The sequence below is a fragment of the Hibiscus syriacus genome, unplaced genomic scaffold, assembly GCF_006381635.1.
Source record: "Hibiscus syriacus cultivar Baekdansim isolate YM2019G1 unplaced genomic scaffold, ASM638163v2 tig00111941_pilon, whole genome shotgun sequence".
In the NCBI taxonomy this organism is placed as follows: domain Eukaryota; kingdom Viridiplantae; phylum Streptophyta; class Magnoliopsida; order Malvales; family Malvaceae; genus Hibiscus; species Hibiscus syriacus.
This window is the reverse complement of record NW_024063217.1, coordinates 1,202,381-1,221,202: the sequence shown is the minus strand read 5'-3', so window position 1 is coordinate 1,221,202 and position 18,822 is coordinate 1,202,381. Positions and strand designations below refer to the sequence as shown.

At 34.7% G+C, this 18,822-nt stretch overlaps 3 protein-coding genes and 1 pseudogene across 3 annotated transcripts; 3 read left to right on the top strand and 1 right to left on the bottom strand.

Moving 5' to 3' along the window:
- Positions 1-572: 572 nt before the first annotated feature.
- On the top strand, positions 573-1,182 carry LOC120173167 (sister chromatid cohesion protein PDS5 homolog A-like). Its single transcript, XM_039180416.1, has 3 exons — positions 573-674; positions 812-1,015; positions 1,096-1,182. Exons 1-3 carry the CDS (start codon positions 573-575, stop codon positions 1,180-1,182), a joined length of 393 nt encoding a protein of 130 aa, XP_039036347.1.
- Positions 1,183-3,290: 2,108 nt separating this feature from the next.
- On the top strand, positions 3,291-6,744 carry LOC120173010 (annotated as a pseudogene).
- Positions 6,745-7,162: 418 nt separating this feature from the next.
- LOC120173006 (putative glycerol-3-phosphate transporter 4) lies at positions 7,163-9,314 on the bottom strand. The gene is given in 6 exon segments (XM_039180308.1): positions 7,163-7,278; positions 7,384-7,929; positions 8,295-8,312; positions 8,315-8,326; positions 8,329-8,775; positions 8,778-9,314. Coding segments are annotated over 6 exon segments (1,584 nt in total). The 5' UTR covers positions 9,301-9,314; the 3' UTR covers positions 7,163-7,240.
- A 2,125-nt stretch (positions 9,315-11,439) lies between these two features.
- On the top strand, positions 11,440-14,286 carry LOC120173011 (bax inhibitor 1-like). Its single transcript, XM_039180309.1, has 6 exons — positions 11,440-11,610; positions 12,214-12,357; positions 12,446-12,537; positions 13,606-13,792; positions 13,889-14,044; positions 14,140-14,286. Exons 1-6 carry the CDS (start codon positions 11,500-11,502, stop codon positions 14,194-14,196), a joined length of 747 nt encoding a protein of 248 aa, XP_039036240.1. The 5' UTR covers positions 11,440-11,499; the 3' UTR covers positions 14,197-14,286.
- Positions 14,287-18,822: the final 4,536 nt, after the last annotated feature.

Here is an 18,822-nt window from a genome sequence, read left to right as displayed (position 1 = left end):
AACCATCTATGGTCACCATAATTCGTTTATTCTCGTCGGTAACAAGTAGAATTTTCTCTGGATTTAAAGTTGTTAAAATGTCAAATTACGAACTCTCATCAATCTTTTTTACGTCAAATATTATAAAGTTTCTTTTTTTTCTTTCATTTATTGTGCTTACGCATGCTTACCCCTAACTATTCTTATAATGAAATTCAAATAGAAATTCGAACGATATGACTCGATCGTATGCTCATCTCTAACTATGCTTAAATGGATAGCGAGAATTCTCATTCTATATTCAAACAGGGAGTTCGATGAGGCAATGATATTTGTTTTTCACAAATAGAAGGTACATTAAGCATAATGGTATGGCAGTGCTATAAAACTTCTGTTAATCAGTTATAAAACTGATATTCCTAACTAATAGTTCGGTAAAATTGTTTAACTTTGAATTAAAGCTCAATTTACACTTGTTTAAAACTGTTCTTGATTGCTTCTTGAGAAACCTAGTTGTCGATCTCTAGCTTTCCCTCACCATTTCAGTCTATCCGTAGGATCTACCTTTGGTCTTGTTCAGAAGAGAAAAAGCTATGGCAGTATCTGATAAAAAGCTTGAGCTTCAGTTAATGGCGGCTAGGACTCGGCTGTTTCAGCCTCCTTCATCAGTTGATAAGCTCATTTCTCTCCTCGACGTATGCCCTAATTACTCTTTCTCTTTAGGCTTTAGTTTCGATCGTTTGTGCCTTTTTCTTATTATTAGACTTTGATTTGTTCTAGTATTTCATTATGCCTTATACTAGTGCACGTTAATTGATACTTTTTATTCTAGAAAGTTGAGAGTTACCTTTTAATGGTGGAACAATCACCAAGCCAAGCGATGCACGACGCAGTATGTCCACCTCTCAAAACCTTGGTGGATGAGAAACTTTTGGGACTTCCCGATAACGATGTCAAAGTCGCAGTCGTGGCTTGCATCGCCGAGATAGCAAGGATAACCGCACCAGATGCTCCTTATGATGAAGAACAGATGAGGGTATTGAACATCATTGTTCCCTGATAACGGCGTCAATGTTTCTGCATTTCAAGTGTTGACCTCTATTGGCATGGTTGCAGGAGGTCTTTCGACTGATTGTGTCGACGTTAGAAAATTTATCCGACGAGTCCAGCCGCTCATTCGATAAGAGCATCTCGATTCTTTAAACAGTTGCCAATGTCCGATTGTGTGTGATTATGTTGGATCTCGAATGCTACGAGCTAATCATCGAAATGTTCCAGCATTTCCTCAAGTCAATAGGGTAAAATTTCAAACTGGCTTACTATGGTATGCAGAGTATGCATTTTAAACCATTGTTGTTCTCACGGATCTTCTTGTTTATTCCGGTCTTTACATCGATGGTGAGTATTATGCCCCTTGGACTGGAAGAATGTAATACCCCAAATATCAGATAAGTGATTTTATTAAAAATATTTAAAATTTGGAGGATTAATTTGAATGAATGATAATAGATAAGAAATATAGTGTTTAGGACCAATTAATAACAATGGATGAATAAAGAGGGCATTTTGGTTCTTTAAGAGGAAATGAATTTAAAATTCATTTTAATTGGGATTTAAAAAGGAGAAAGTTAAAACAAAAACTAAATCATTTCTTCTACTTCTTCCCGTGTTCACGTGCTCTCCCCATAGCTAAGGTAAGTTTTCTTTAAGTTAGTTTATTCTTTAGTTTATGGACAAGTTTGGAAACCTTAAGTGATACAGAGGCTTAAGGAAAGTTCAATGATGATTAAAACTAAGTGATTAGTGAAATATTTGATGTTCAAGGAAATGAGTTTTTTAAATGATATGTTGGAATATGAGTTTTTATTGATGTTTACTAGTATATTTGACTTGTCAAAGAAGTAAATAAGAGATTAGAAGCCTTAGATGTGATTAAAAACATGTTAGAAAAAATAGTATGATTCTTGATTTGAGATGTTCTTTGGAGATTTTAGATATTATAAGAAGTTAAATGAATGAAAGTTAGTTGGGATAAGTAAAGAAGAGTTTAGTTGTATTGTAGGAGGTAAAAATAAGGGAATTTGACTAAATTTGGGTAAAAATCGAGCTGAAAAATGGAAAATCTGGGTAATGTATCGATACTGAAAGAATAATATCGATACTATAGGTCTAAATTTGGGGAAAACAGATGAACAATATCGATATTGATGCAATTAGTATCGATATTGTTGTGAGTATCGATACTATGAGGAAGGTATCGATACCATGGATTCTAAAATGCAGAAATGGTATTGATACTGTAAGATACGAACAAATCTAACTGTATCGATAAACAAACCACAAAAGGGGATGAAACTACTGAAATACCACTGACAAATCGTAAATCAGAGTCAAGCGATGTGAGAAAATTATCCACGAGAACAAAACGTGTATCCAAATCAATCTAAGGGTCCAAATCAAGAAGATCAACATGATAACAAATAAACGTCATCTTGATCAATCATGGTGATGTAAAATCCAAGCATGAGAAAAAAGATTAACAGCCAAACGACCGAAAACTACTAAAAGGAAGAGAAAAGCATACCACAAAAGTTTGAGATAAATATGTCATAATGACATAGATAAACATGTCACAAAGACATAATTATTATTATTAAAAAAAATAAAAAAACAAAAAGAAAAGACAACCAGAAAGTCGACAACTAATATCAAAATTGATGTCGTCGCTGGCTAAACAAAATCAAATAAGAAAAAATTGACACAAATTGTAAAGAAAAAAGGAAAAAAAGAAGGGAAGGGAGAGAGCTGTTAGAGTTAATCAGACTGCGATGCTACTCATTTAGTTTTACATACATACATACATATATATCTCGACTTGATTTAAAAAAATAAATAAAATTTGAGTTATAGAATAAAATTTGTCAATTCGATTTTTTGACTTAACTAACACAAATTTCCAATAAATTTTTAGTTATAAAATAAATTTCTTGTCTTGAAATACTTGAAAAATTTTACTTAATTCGAAAAAATTAAATAAAATTTGAGTTATAAATATATCTCAACTCGAATAATTTGAACTTTTTAAACGTGACTCAAATTGAGAAATTTTTTTTTAAATAAAGTTTGAGTTATAAAATAATAATCTTCGAATTCAAATAATTTAAAAGCACTAGGATAAATTCAATCGAATGCTCACCCCCCTACCCACACTATCTAATCTTAAAATGAGCTCGCCCACACATTAACAAAGACAATAGGGTTTTTAAGATTAGGTCTAGCATCGTTTTCGCTCTCTTTTCACTGCCGCCCTCTCCGATTTATTCAATATTTCTTCCCATTTTCTTACCTCCCAAACATCAGTTCCGATATTTTCCTACTTGTTTTCATTTCCATGGCTTTATCCATACACTAGGGCTCTCTTGGTTGCTAGTTCCCCTCTAATTTATTTTTAAAAAAAAGAAAAGCTAAAATATTCATTATAACTTCTTTGAGTTGACAAATGGCAACCAAGAACCCTTTTGATCTCTTGGATGATGACACTGAAGACCCAAGTTTGCTTATTGCTTCTGTTGAGCAGCAAAAGCTTGAAAAGCCTAAGAAAGCTCCTGCCTCTGCTCCGGCTCAGCCGGGTAAGGCTGCCAAGCTCCCCACCAAGCCACCTCCTCCTGCTCAAGCTGGTAGTTTTTATTTCTTTTTAATGGGTTCTTGATTTTCTGTTTTGTTTTGGAGATGGCGTAAAAATGGAGTAAATTTTTGGCTTTGTTGTTACTGTGGTTTGCTGGACTATCATTGTTGGACTTGTTTATATTTGATGTTTTGGCTGTTCATTGGATTGAAAATGAAGTAGACTAAAAGAAATTTGTGAAATTTATCAATTTTGTCTTTTTGAAGCTGCTCTTTCATGTCTTACGAGTACTTATTTATTTTCCCCGGCAATGAAAGAACAGAAAATTGTGAAATTTATCAGTTCTATTTGTCATCGGAGCAAGTATTTAGTTCAATTTTGTTTATTTGGGTATTACATTTTTAATATGAATAAGTGGGTTCTGACATTCTGTGTGGTTCTTGTTACTTGGCAATACTCGAAGTGCGGCAGAAAGTGAGAAATTGGTGGACTTTATTGTTTCAATCTGTGTTTATCAACTACATGCATTTTCATGTGAAGTTTAAGCTTTATTTGGAACTTCATTTTAATGATGCGAGTGTTCTGGCTTTAGTTGCTGAAGCCTTGAACTATATTTAGTTTTTTATTGACATTTTGACAATCACTCTGATATTGAAGTGTGGCGTGCTTGCTCATTATTTTGTGTTTATTGTTATGTAGCGATGGAGGCGAAGAGTGAGCCTGGGCGTGGAGGAGGTCGTGGTACTGGGCATGGACATGGTGGCAGTGGGTTCAACCGTGAATCCAAATTTAGTGACAATTCCAATGGATTTTCAGGGCTGTACAGACCCTCTGAAGAGGGAGGAGGAGGGAACCAAACTGAGAGGCGTGGCTATGGTGGGTCTTGAGGTTCTTTCCGGGGGGTCGTGGTTTTAACTCTGGAGAAGGGGAGCGCCCACGCAGGCTGTATGATCGCCGTAGCGGCACTGGACGTGGGTTAGTATTTTGCTTAGTTGAATTTCCATTTTCTGTTGTAGTTTGTTATAATTCCCACTATTGATTTATGTCTTCTTTAACTATTTATTGCGTCATCAATCCATCTATTTTTACTACCAGGAATGAGTTCAAGCGTGATGGCGCTGGACGTGGTAATTGGGGTAGCCCTACTGATGAAGTTGCTCGGTGAGTATATATTTTTTCAAATCTCTTGTGCTGTATTCATTACAAAGTTCCTTGGATTGTATACATATGCATATGTGTGTGTATTGCCCTATGCAAGCTTATCTCTTTGTTCATATTCTATTTTGGCCAAAATGAGAGAAGCTGAAGAAAATGTCCCTGAGCATGAAAAGAATGTGAGCTCTGAGAAGCAGCCTGGTGAGGAAGATGCTGCAGATGCCGGCAAGGAGAATGCTGCAGATGCCGGCAAGGAGAATGCTGCAAATGAAGTCGAGGAGAAGGAGCCTGAAACTAAGGTAGTTTTTATTTTTATCACGGATAGGGTCTTTTTTTTCTAGAGATATGAGAGGATAACAAAACTATTTTTTGTGGTTTCCCCATTTTGTTGCTAATTTAATTAGTGATAAGGGAGTAAATGGAATGTGCTTTGATACTTCTTGAATTGATTATTTGTCTTTTACAACTTTTTTGATGCTGGGCAATGAACATTATATTCATACGAGTTGTAATAGTTTCAAAGTAAATAGCATCAGTGGTCAAGCAGTAGCCTATTTATGCTTACTAAATACTCTCTAACTAGGTATTTCTTAGGTGGATTGGTGTTGTTTCTGATAAATTGGGCGAATTTCGTGTTTCAAAAATTATGAGTGCTGACTCTAGCCACACCTCCTCATTGGTTGATGGAATCAACTTTAGGCTGACCGAACAATCAACTTAGTTTGAATTTGCCTGATTTGATGTTAATGTTCTAATTTTGCTGGTTTCTTCCATCTATATTAGGAGATGACATTGGAAGAACATGAGAAGATTCTTTGCGGAGAAGAGGAAAGCTTTGCTTACCCTCAAGACTGAAGAAAGGAAGGCTGATGTCAAAGAGTTCGAGTCCATGCAACAACTTTCAAACAAGAAGAGCAATGATGTTATCTTTATCAAGCTTGTAAGATCTCTAAACTTTGTTCTTTTGTTATGCATGGTTTCATTCATCTATTCAATTTATGCTGGTATATTGAACCGGCCTTCGATTGTCAGGGTTCTGAGAAGGACAGGCGCAAAGATGCAGAGAGAGAAGAAAGAGCCAAGAAGGTTTGCATACTTTTCCCACATGATCCTGTTCATTAACTGCTTTCGGAAGGATGTCGATCTTGCATTTGGCATTTATCTTTATCACGGAAGTAATCCTGCCTTCCTAATGATCGTATTTGGTTGTTATATGGTTTGCATTGGTATCGAGATTTCGTTCTAGTTTTACTCGGTGATTCCTTTTGTTTAATAAAATGTAGAATGTGCTTCTCTTTAAGAATATTAGTATTGTTTGCTTAGGAAATAAGGTTCTTTTACCAAAAGTGACAGTGCTTTGAGTTTAAAGTACTTTGGTCATTATTGATAACTGGTTGAACCATTGCTAGTTCACATTTTGCTGGACAGCAGCTGTTCAGCAAAAATGGTGCAACCCTAACAGTTTGTATTTTTTGGTTACAACCCTAGCAGTTTGCCCCTTTAAGCAATCATTTGAAGTTCTAAACTCGAGCATTTATTGGTCATTGTATAATTTCTTCATCTAATGCTTCTTATGGGCACACAGTTTGCATAATTATTTGAATATTACAGCCTTATTTAGTGTTATCGGTACTGGTGATGTGGTTTTTCTGCCTGACTGTTGTCTTGGTGTAGGCTGTCAGCATCAACGAGTTCCTGAAGCCAGCTGAAGGAGAGAGGTACTATGGCCCTGGGCGTGGTCGAGGCTGTGGACGTGGTCCCAGAGGCGGATATGGAGGCAACACAGCTAGCAATGTACCAGCCCCCTCAATTGAAGATCCAGGGCACTTCCCTTCATTGGGTGGCAAGTAAGAGATCCACCATTGCCATCTACACAAGGTCTTTCCACTTGCTGTCGGAAATTCATTGTGATCCTACACAATTCATACAAGTCGAAAAGAGTTATTCGAGAGAACAATGACTTCCTTTAGTAGAAACCATTTCATTTTAGTGTAAATTTTTGATGATTTGCCCATTGATATACAGACTAATGGTCTTTTTCCTAACATGTATACATGTCTCTTTTTTTATTTTTTTATTTTCTTCTCGTGTTAAAAGTAGAGCAAATGGGAATGTTGGTCATAAGTTTTAGTTGGTCCTGTCTGGAACATTGCAGTGAATAACATCTCTATTTTTACTAATGCATACATGCAAAATGGACCAAGTTTTCTCCTTGTTTTCAAGGTTCGGTTTTTCTCTTGTCTGAAAAAAATAAATGGAGGCCAAATTTAAAGTTCATTTTTATATGAATGAGAAGACTTGAGCACCTTAATACTGATAAATCAAAGAACTGTTACACACATTTTGCCATCAGAATGTAGCAAATAGTCTTATGTCTTGGCTCAACCCAACCTATTACTTTTATCACTTCTATCTCAACCTATTACATTCGTTGCAGCTCCATTGATTTCTGCAGTTCCTTCACAGACTACCTGTATTCTCTCACCTTTGATTGCTTAGAAGGGGTTGCAATCCGGTAACTGCAACGAAAAGGCATAGATCAGACAGTTTAAAACAAGTTATAGATAAAAATTCGCATGCTGATGAAAAAAAAATTTGTGGCAATGAAATCGGAGTCATATTACCTTCATGGTTTTGATGTCCATGAGATGATGGCAATGGTTTGCGAGTTCTCTCTCTGAATTCAGCTATGATCAAATGCGATAAAAGAAGTGATGCAATGAGAGCACCGGCGTTTAGCATCATGAAAACCGTGTCCCATCCCTTTGATGAAAGAAACCCGGTGATAAGAGGGCCGAGAGCAGCTCCGACTGAACCAGTGCCATCGATTATGGCTGTCACTGTTGCTAATGCCCGAGAATCCCCTCTGAGAGAACTGTGAGTACCAAGGTCTGCAGAAACTGCAGTCGTGATAAGGGCGTATGGGCCGTTTACAAATAAGCCAGCAAGCATCATCAGTAAAATGTTGGTGGCACGTGAAATATTTCCGTATAAACGGTATAAGATCATTGAAGGTATTGCAGCAAACATGAAGGTGGCCGCTGTAGTAGCCCGGGCTTTAAGTTTATCGGATATGTAACCAGCTAGGATCCCCCCAACAATACCCCCTACATCAAATAAGGTTGAGAGGTTTCCAGCAGACTTCACAGACATGTACTCCCCACCAATTTCTGTAAAACAATGGAATCAAACAGTCAGGAAAACCGAAAACAATTTGCAGATTCATAACAAAGAACAGCAAAGCTGTAGTTCAAATTCATGAGTTATACTCGAGGGTGAACCTTAAGTAAACCAGCCTCCCTAGAATATGTTTGTCCCATAAAATTGAAAAGAAAAACTTACTAGAGTCAATTAAACAAACTTTGACATCTAATCAATCCTATGCACGGCGATCTCGAATAAGGAAAAACTACATGGAAGGACTTCCAAATGCCCTATACAAATTGGTTCTCATTTCTGACATGTCACACAAAGTCGAATTATCGATCGAACATAACAGGGACATAACAGAAAAGCATGGAAACCGGAAAATTACCTGTTTGGCTTAAATAAATGGTAACCAGTACAAAATGTATAGGCTACTAGCTTCGAGAAGAAGAGGCATAATGCAAACGGAATCACCCCTGGTATGGAACAAGCTTCGAAAAGTCCAATGCTTGTCCTACTCCCTGACCCTGCTTTGAGATCAGAACTTTTTTCTACATTCACCGCAGTTCCCTTCTGAATCCGATCCTCCTCTTCAGCTGAGGAAGCATTTGCGCCGCTAAAACCGATATCCTCAGGATAAGCAGGCAGGAACAAATAAACTAGTACCCCTGCGGAAGCGATCAATGCTCCCGGGACAATGAAAGACCACCCCCAACCATAATCCAAAACCGCAGCGGCAAGGAGCGATCCACTAATATTACCGACCGAAGTATGTGCATTCCAAATTCCCATTATCAAACCCCTCTTCCTTTTCCCAAACCAATTCCCGATGACCGCCACGACGGAAGGCCAACCGGTCGCTTGAAACAACCGGCAACCATTTGCATCGAAAGGTAAAACCAGAACTCATGAATGTTCCAAAAGAATCCCATCCCAAATAGCCCCACAAAAATGCCACTCCCGATCATCCCAGTCGTCAAAAACAACCTAAGATCCAAAGTATCCCCTAGATGGCCTGCAGCATACATTCCAGAAGAGTAACAAGCCAGAAAAGCGACATCGATTTCGCCCAATTTCGACGTGCCATCGGTTCCGTTAAAGGGATACCAACCCTCATTGTCCACCCCATTTGCACCGGAACCCGAAAATTCTCCCTTTATAAATACGTTCCCAACAGGCCAAGGAGGATCAGAAGATTTCATGGATTCTGGGTACAAAACGCTCTTGACTATGCTGCTAGGTTTCCTAGAAGCGTGATAGCTAGCGTATGCGATGAAGGTAAGCAATAGAATTATATATCTATATGATCTCAAGCTCCAATCTTTTCCTCTAATGCTTCTGATAAGCAAAATCCCAGGCGGGGTTCGCCTCATCGTGTTTGAATCCGTCGACATCTTTCACAAAGACACGAAATTTAATCACCGAAAACCGAAAGAGAGAAAAAGAAGAAACATATACCAATCTTTCAAACACGAGGATGGATATAAAAGAACAATGAATTTACCTCACAAAAACAAACCTTGTAATAATGTAATCATACAAACTGTTCTTTTTTTTTCTGTTTGGTTTCGTTTTTCGAGGGAGTGCGAGGTTGTCGGGGGTAGAGGCAGAGGAGACACGTGTTAGTTTAATGGAGCTTCAACTGGGAAAAGCCATGCACATAAGCCGCCACGTAGGCTTCTGATAGCGTTTGGCTTCTATGCAAAGCCGGGTTTTGTGAAACGCTACCGGTTGCCACGTTGCTTAATCCAGAAAAAAGTATTGTACTCGTATTGGAGTTCATACCAATATATATGGTTTTTTTCCTTCTAAAATAATTATGCATATAATTTATTGTGATATTTATATTTTTATAACTTTTTTATAATCTCTAACTAAACCTCATATGTAACTGAAAATATTAAAAAACTTAAACTTTATTTATTTAGTAATTTTAGTTGAGAAGGCGTTTATATTCTTAGTAATTATTAGTCATGTCTTTTTTCATTTCTATTACTTTTCAATTTTCTTAATTATAAAATATTGAAGATGTAATTGTTCTATATTCATATTATTTCTATATTTAACTAAATGTGTTTTTATACTTTTATCAAATATTTCGAGTTAAAAGTGTTTTTATAAAATATTGAAGGCGTTTCGTTGGTTCCCCGAACTAGGACTTTCATTTAGATTAAAGTTTTAAATATTTTTAATTCATCTCAAAACTATAAACGTTATTCTAAATTGGACTCTAAACTTTTGAATATTTCAATAATATCCCAAAATCATTCGAAAGTTTGAGGGATGAAATTGAAATATTCGAAAGCTAATGAACTAATATAAAATAAAGCTTGTTTTTTAGGAATAAATTTTAAAATATTAAAAAATTTATAATTAATTCAAAATAAAAATAATAGTTTAAAGATATATGATGTAATTAATTCAGAATAAAAGGATGCCCTCAAGCGTGCTTTTCGAATAAAAATAAGGGTAAAATATATCTGCACCGTCCAACTATAGCCCTTTTCATTTTGACTACTATTTTTGAATTCTTCTCAATCAGACCACCCAATTATTTAAATGAATTCAACCAGGCCACCAATCGTTAACATTTAACGAAATTGCTGATGTGGAAGTTTGTAAATTGGTATAATTACAAATTTAGTCACTGTTACTTATATATTTTATCAATTTATCCTAATTTTTATAAATTCAAATAAATTTATTTTTTGAATCAGATAATGCAACGTGACACTAATACCAATCATCATAACACGTGTCATCACTTTATTAGAGGATTTAATTTATTTTAATTTTCCATCAAATTAAATCCTCCAGTCAGATGACGAAACGTGTCATGGTATTAGTTCCACGTAGCATGGTTTGATTCGAAGATTAAATTTATTTGAATTTATTAAAATTGGGACCAAATTGAGAGGATATATAAGTAACAGTGACCAAATGTATAACTATACCAATTTACTAACTTCCACGTCAGCACTTGCATTAAATGTTAACGGCAGATAACTTGAATGAATGTATTTAAATAGTTTGATGGTCTGATTGAGAATAATTCAAAAATAGTGGTCAAAATGAAAAAGAGCTATAGTTGGGCGATGTCTGGTATAATTTACCGTAAAAATAATTGATTTGTAGGGAGACCTTTATTACCATATAAGCCTTAAAATTAACGAAATTAGGAAGAATGGTCGCATATTGACGTGGCAATGCTGTATTGGGTGACGTGACGCAGCAGCCGCTGAAGATTTCTTCCTTCGAGGCCAAGCGAATTTTGCTAAGAATAATTTTAAATTTTGATTTGCTTGCCATCGGGAAGCAATTAGTCAACCAATGAAACCGTGAACTTTCCCAACAGTTTTTGCATTTTTCTCGTTTCCTCAATTATCCTTCGAGAAGATTGGCATAACTACACCTTCTGCTAATAATAGACCTTTCGTTGAAGGGTGTTTTAGTAACTTGATCATCCTGAATTTTTCGAGACATTATCCGAAGCAAGCCCCTATAAATACCACGAGCTCCACATTGACCGATACAATCATTCTAATTTCTTTCGTTTGCTTGCAATTTTCTGTCATTTCTAATTTCAACGAACGATGGACTCGTTCTCTTCGTTCTTCGATTCTCAATCGAGAAGCAGCTGGAACTATGATACCCTCAAGAATTTCCGACAGATCTCTCCGATCGTTCAGTCTCATCTCAAAAGGGTAATTTTCCTTGCAATTAGGGTTTGCGAAGGACAAATTAGGGATATGTGTTGAAACTCTTGCGGATTATTAACTTTTTGTTTGTTAAGTTTGATCTAAATTTGTTTCGTGGCCTTTGCGCATTGATTTCATTGGTCGAACCCTAATTGTATTGGATTTTTGTCAAGTTCTGAGAAGATTACGGTTCCCATATTTATGTGGTCCTAAATTCTAGTGCGCGTTTTGATTTTATCTTCGTTTCAAGACAAATTTTTCTATTTAATTTAACTATCCATTGTTTCCAATTTTCTTTCTTGACTGTGAGTATTGTGAATTTGCTTTGCAGATGTACATATGATTTCTTTTAAATATTTCCCTAATTTGTTATCTAGGGTTTTCACTGTTATTTATTTATTTATTTATTTATTTATTTTTTGTTGATCTATATGATTGGATCTTTATGTCGTTCTGAGGATGAAAAATAATACACTTTCTCATCTTTATGTGGCTCTGATGCTTAATGTTATTATATCTTCGATTTTAAGATGCAATTATCTATTTATTGATTCCTTGATTCCATAACTTTTATTATTTTTGATCTGAAGTAGTGCTTTTAATTTTCAGGTTTACTTGACTCTATGTTGTGCTCTGATTGCCTCTGCATTTGGGGCTTATCTTCATATATTGTGGAACATCGGGGGTTACCTCACAACATTGGCATGCTTTGGAGCCATAATTTGGCTCCACTCTATCCCTCCTTATCAAGAGGTAATAATCTTTCTTGATGTCTAAAATAATATTAATATTATTTTTTGCATAGAACTCATCTTTTGTTCTGGTGTTGTAAATGATGCAGCAAAAGAGGTTTTCTCTTCTGATGACATCAGCTCTGTTTGAAGGAGCTTCAGTTGGTCCTTTGATTGACTTGGCCATTCAGATTGACCCAAGGTATTTTCTTTTATAAATATTTAGTGGGTAACTTGTGTTTGAAAAGTCGCAGATTTCAAATCTAGAATTTTATTCATTTTGTGTTACCTTTGGTGGGTAGTGTTATGCTTAACTGAATGAATGTAGACAATTGATATTAAAATCCCTTGAATATTTTAAAATTTCCGGGATTTTATCTTTCTTTTGTCTACCTGCTGGTGTTTTCAAAGTCACATGGATCTACCCAATATATATTGCTCTAACCGTGGTTGCAATTACCATTGCTACTACTTCTAACACCGTCTGTCACGGTCTAATGATCTGAGGCCTCACTGGAACGACCCTTCAAAGATGTCAATTACTAGTTTGAAGAGAGCTACAGCCACTGGTTGCTTGGGGTCTGCTGTAATAGTAGTATTTGTGTGTTATATTATATGCTCTGAATTCATAATATTTTACTGGCTTGTGGATTGTCGCCATTTTTAGTGGACTAAAATTGCTAGCTGGAATAGTTTGTCTTTATCTTGGGAAACCCATTATCTCTTCTTTACTAAAAGACCATTTTCTCACCAACTACCAGTTGGTCTTGTGGGATGAGGTGCTAGGTCTCTTAAGCAAGGTCAGGGGCTTGAATCTTGGAGTTGACCCCATAATTGGCCTTTGCAGTTCCCAATCTGAATTAGTTGGCCAATGAGTTGGTACCGGTGGTTATGTCAAAAAATACCATTTTTTTCTCTCCTTTTAAATATCATCATGGACTTGGAAGCCTTATGATTGTGGATCTTTCTTCATTCACATAGCTGTGCATTTTCATTGGAGGGTACTTTATTTGGTTGGTGAACTCTCCCTCAAGCCAGTGTTCTATTTCTGACTAAATTACTAAATTTCCCACTCAGTTTTGTTGCCACTGCTCCAAGTCAGCTTTGCTTTAAAAGCAAATGCTGTGAAAATGCATCCACTTGGATTCATTTATTATTTAGTGGAGGATGATTATGCTTTATATCTGTTTTACTTTTACTGTTATCCACAGCTATAAATCTCTATTGTTTTGTATACATTTTATTTATCTCCTTCCCTCTATTTGGACAGTGTTCTGGTAGCTGCATTTGTGGGAACAGCGTTTGCCTTTGCATGCTTTTCGGGAGCTGCTATGTTAGCAAGGCGCCGAGAGTACCTTTACCTCGGGGGATTGCTTTCATCTGGCGTGTCCATGCTTCTGTGGTTGCATTTTGCTTCCACTATCTTTGGTGGTTCCACGTCCTTCTTTATGTTTGAGGTGAGTGAACGTTGAAACCTTTTGTGTTGTAGTACTCAAAATGATGCTGTTGGCTGTGACTAACATCCCCCGCTTCGGTTTTAATCATTCTCACAGATCTACTTGGGACTCTTGGTGTTTGTCGGCTACATGGTAGTGGACACACAGGACATAATTGAGAAGGCACACTTGGGTGACCTGGATTATGTGAAGCATGCCTTGACTCTTTTTACCGACTTTGTTGCTGTATTTGTTCGCATTCTGATAATCATGGTGAGGGAAGCTAGAATTCGTGATGAATCTTACTTTTTAGTCACTGACTTGGTTAATAATATTTTGTACTAACATCAAACATACTTGCATTCCAGTTGAAAAATTCAGCCGAGAAGGATGAGAGGAGGAGGAAGAAGAAGAGGAATGACTAAATCATAAAGCAGTAGGCTGCTAATATGTAACCTGTCATGGAAAGCTGAAGTCGGCTGTGAATGCAAATTGTTTCCTTTTATTTTTGTACTAAAAGACATCATATGTTGATATACAGAAAGGGTATGTCTTGCTGTTTCTGTTTCTGTTCCTGTTTCTCCTGGTGGCTTTTATATAAAACCTCCAAACTAATGACACGTTTGATATTCTGCTTTTCACAAGGTGTATTTAAACTATGCATATGCTATAAAATGAAATGCAATGCTGTATTTAAACTATGGTATCCGGTGATCTACTTTCGATTATTTGACATTAAACGCTGACACTCATTATAAATATAATGCTCGAATTTAGACCAACAAAAATAATAATTTTTTATTATTAATGTCGCCTGATTCACGTAACTTCACCCTTCTATTTAGACTATTTGTCGAGTATAAATGCATGTTCTATTGCTTGAGACGACGGTACATACGGTGTCTAGATAAAATGGCGAAAACGATAAAAGCTATAGCAAGTGCATTCTTTATAAGTTAGTATGAATCGTAATAATTGGTATCCAAGTTAATTCTAAAGCATTAATAATGCGTCACTATAATTGATCATAAGTTATAATTATTCTCTGTAAAGGCTAAATATACTTTTTGATACATAATTTTAGCATTTATGTATAATGATGATATATAACTTTTTAGGTGCATTTAAATATCTAACTTTTTAATGGTGCAATTAGGTACTTCACTTTTTTTAATTGTACAATTAGGTGTCTAACTTTTATCTATTTGGTTCTATTAGATATCTAATATTTTTTTAAAGTTAGGATCAAACAAAGAATATTAGGTAACTAACTACTTCAAAAAAATAAAATACCTAATTATTTCCAAAAATTTTAGGTATCTAATTACACCATTAAAAAACAGTTATGTACCTAATTGCACTGAAAAAGATTTGACTATTATCTTTCACATAAATGTGAAAGTTAGGTAAAAAGAATTATATTTACCCATTGTAAAATGCATATTGTCAGTGTAATGCAACTTCAAGCTTGAAATAGCCTTTGTGTGAATCAGAAATGCCAACGAATAAAGGCCCAACGCAATGCAAAAAGGGTTTTTTTTCGCATTGGGATTTTTATTTAACCCATTAGGACACCTAAATTTTTGTTTTAGGATTTATGATATTTTTTTATAGTTTTTATAAAATTTGTTACGTCGAGATGATGAGTTCTAATAAAAATATTTTTTTTATTTAAATTAGTCACTTTGAGGTGTTGAATTCTAATAAAATATAATTTTTTATTAAAATTTATCACATCAAAATAAAAAAATTTGAATAAAAATATTTTTTTATTGAAACTCATTACCTAGACCTGATGAGTTTCATACACTGTATAAATTATTGAAGATCTCAAAATAAAAGTGTGTGCCCTATTTTACAATTTTTTTTTCATACTGCCCTATTGAGCCAAAAAAAAACCATGCAAACAGTGTCCACCGTGAAATCATAATTTTCTTTGACTAGTTACTTATTTTATTGATGGTGTCCACCCTAAATTTTTTTGTGCCCACCTTGAAATCTAAGTTTTCTTCGAATAGTTATTTATTTTACAGACGATATTTACTCTAAAACTTTATTTATACTCGATCCATTTACAGACGATATTTACTCTAAAACTTTATTTATACTCGATCCATTTAAAAAATTTATATTATCAATATATATGTGTTCATCCTTTTGCAAGTTTTTTCATTTATGGAAATAACGATTATATCGCAAGCTTGTGGTTGGAAGAGAAGACTATGAAACAGATGATGGCAAGAATGCAGAGAGAAGCCTTGCTTGAGAAAATGGAAGCCGAGAAAATTGCGAACATACGCCAACAGGATGCGAACCAAAGTAACCAGGATGCTACTACTTCTAGTAGCAGTCAACATGCTCAAATGAGATAGTTAATCAACATCGATTGCATGGACGCTTATATTTTATGTTTCTCCTCTTTGGTTTGGCTTGTATGTTCGACTTGGGAGAGGTGTTTGAATAAATTATGGCTCTTACTGAGAAAAGTCGAACCGTCTAAAGGCCGAGTTTTGTCATGCAACAGTCATTATTCCCTTATTGATAATGTACCTACACTTTGCAGATTCAATTGCTCGAATACGAGTTTTTTAGAGAGAATAATATTTTTCTTTTTTATCATTGAAACCACTTAATAAATTCAATTCATCGCATACTAAAATTAATTATTTTTCAAAATAGAACGGAAATAAATTCTAATATATGTCACATCAAATGCAAAAGAAAAATGGGTTCTCCAATGTTGATTATTAGAGGCCATTTTCAAAGGGAATCTGCAAAACCTACCAGGGTAGGCATTACCGTCTCCAAATTTTGCTTTAGTGCTTTGGATTTTGTTTTCGATTCTAGCACTATGGACAGCCTTTCCTTTTCATGGTTTACAAGAAAAGTTGAATCCCATTTGGGCAAGCAAACCCCCAAACCATGTCTAAACCAAATCATCGTCTTAAAGCACAAATCTATGGATATCTTTTATGTCGAAACTAAGACATCTTTGGTCCCCATGCTCTTATGATTCCTTTTTACATAGACAGAGCGAGCAGGCGACTCTTACTTGACTTTTTTAATCACACCCGTCAAGGGCTAGTTGGGTGGTCTGGTTGGCTTGATCTTGTCTTTTGCCGATTTTGAACTTGTTCATTGCTTTAGGGACTCGTATTTATTAATACAATTACATCAATTTCATCACTTGCTTCGACAGTAGATGCCCACTGCCCCTTGCTTACATGAAAATTGGTTTACTATTATTGTTTTCCTTTTCAATTAAGCCCATGGTCAAATAATTGCTCTTTCAGCACAAATTTCAAAGATTCCTGGAGTAAAGAAAAAAATAAAGAGTTTGGTTGGATGGACCGTCACCAAAGGAAATGACATTAAAGCTCAAGCATAGTCCACAGACATTGTTATTTAATAAAGATATGACATCACAAAACCCCCTAAGTTAACCATATGGTTTTGAATTGGTAAGAGACATCCTTTCATGAAGAGCCAAGTAAACATTCACTGTACAATACCCAAAGAGTCCTTTTCTACACAATCCAAAGTTTTTTTTGGTCCATTTACCCATTGTTTTTGGTAACCAAAAACTAAATCAATTCAATCCAATTTCTAATGAACTGTCCCGACTAATTTGTTTTTCGATATGATCACTTATATTTGATTTACTGACCGATTAATTCAGATCGAATATTATAAAAATTTATTATGAATGTAATCCTCTCAACTCAATCTGTTTCATTTACAACCCTAAAATTCAAACCCTATCCTTATCTAATAAAATTTTCATCTCATCCCAATGCAACAATTAATAATGGATTGTAATTCAATTGTTTTCAACTTTTTACTGGTTATGGAAAAAATGGAGGCAATCCCCATGCTCCATTACCCAAAAATCTAGAACATTTTGTACATTTGTGATGCAGAAAAGTAGGATCCTCGCTAATAATTTAGGTCAGAACAACTCATTAAATATCCCACCAACTGCCATTGATGTGCTGCAAATATTTGGTCTTCATTGAGATTGGAATCTTGATGAATTTTGATATGGATATGACTTGGAGAAAGAGAGGTACATTATTCAAATCGATCATAATTAACCAAATCCAACCTAATTCTTTTGAATTGTAATTTTTTAACTAATAATACTGATTAGTTTTATTGAATAAATAAATAAATAGAACCAAAGCAGCTTAATTCCGTTTAACTAAGGTTTCAAGTTCAAGTCATTGTATATACATTCCTGCTAGGGTTGATCCGGGTTAATCAAGCCAAATAAAATATTAGAAAATGAAAAGAGAAAACAATATATATATATATATATATATATATCGTCCATTCAATATTTCCATTAACATACAATATTCAATGACTTAATTAGTACCATTTTAATAGTTAAATAACCTAATTGATAAAAATTTTAATTCAATTATCAAAATAAAATTACTCTAAAATTCAGCGTCTGCACATATAATTTACCCTAAAAAATAATGACATTGTTCTGAAGGATTAAAACCAGCTACAAATTGACATGTTTATTAAATTATTATATATATTTTTTATTAAATTAATGTGATTATAAATTATTATATGTTTTAGATATTTTCAGCAATTTAACAATGATATCTAAAAAGTAGAAACAATAAAGATTCATTTAACTATTAAGATAATTTGGTTCATGCAATTATTCTTTTTATTTTCTAAATAACATTTTATTTAGAGTTAATTGCATCACACGTCCTCAAATTATGACAATTATTTTAAATTGGTCCCTAAACTTTTAAATGTTCTAATTTCACTCCTAAACTATGCATATCATTCTAAACAAGTCCTTAAACTTTTAAACATTTTATTTTCATCCCGAAACTATGACACTCATTCTAAATTGGTCTCCAAACTTTTTGAACATTATGATTTCATCTCAAACTATACATATATACTAATCACGTCCCTTGTTAGTAAAATCGTTAGGCCAAGTTATAAACTTATAATATTATATGTTTGAAAAAAGCAAAATTTAGTTTAAACTATGGTTGAAACTAATCACATATTTGGGT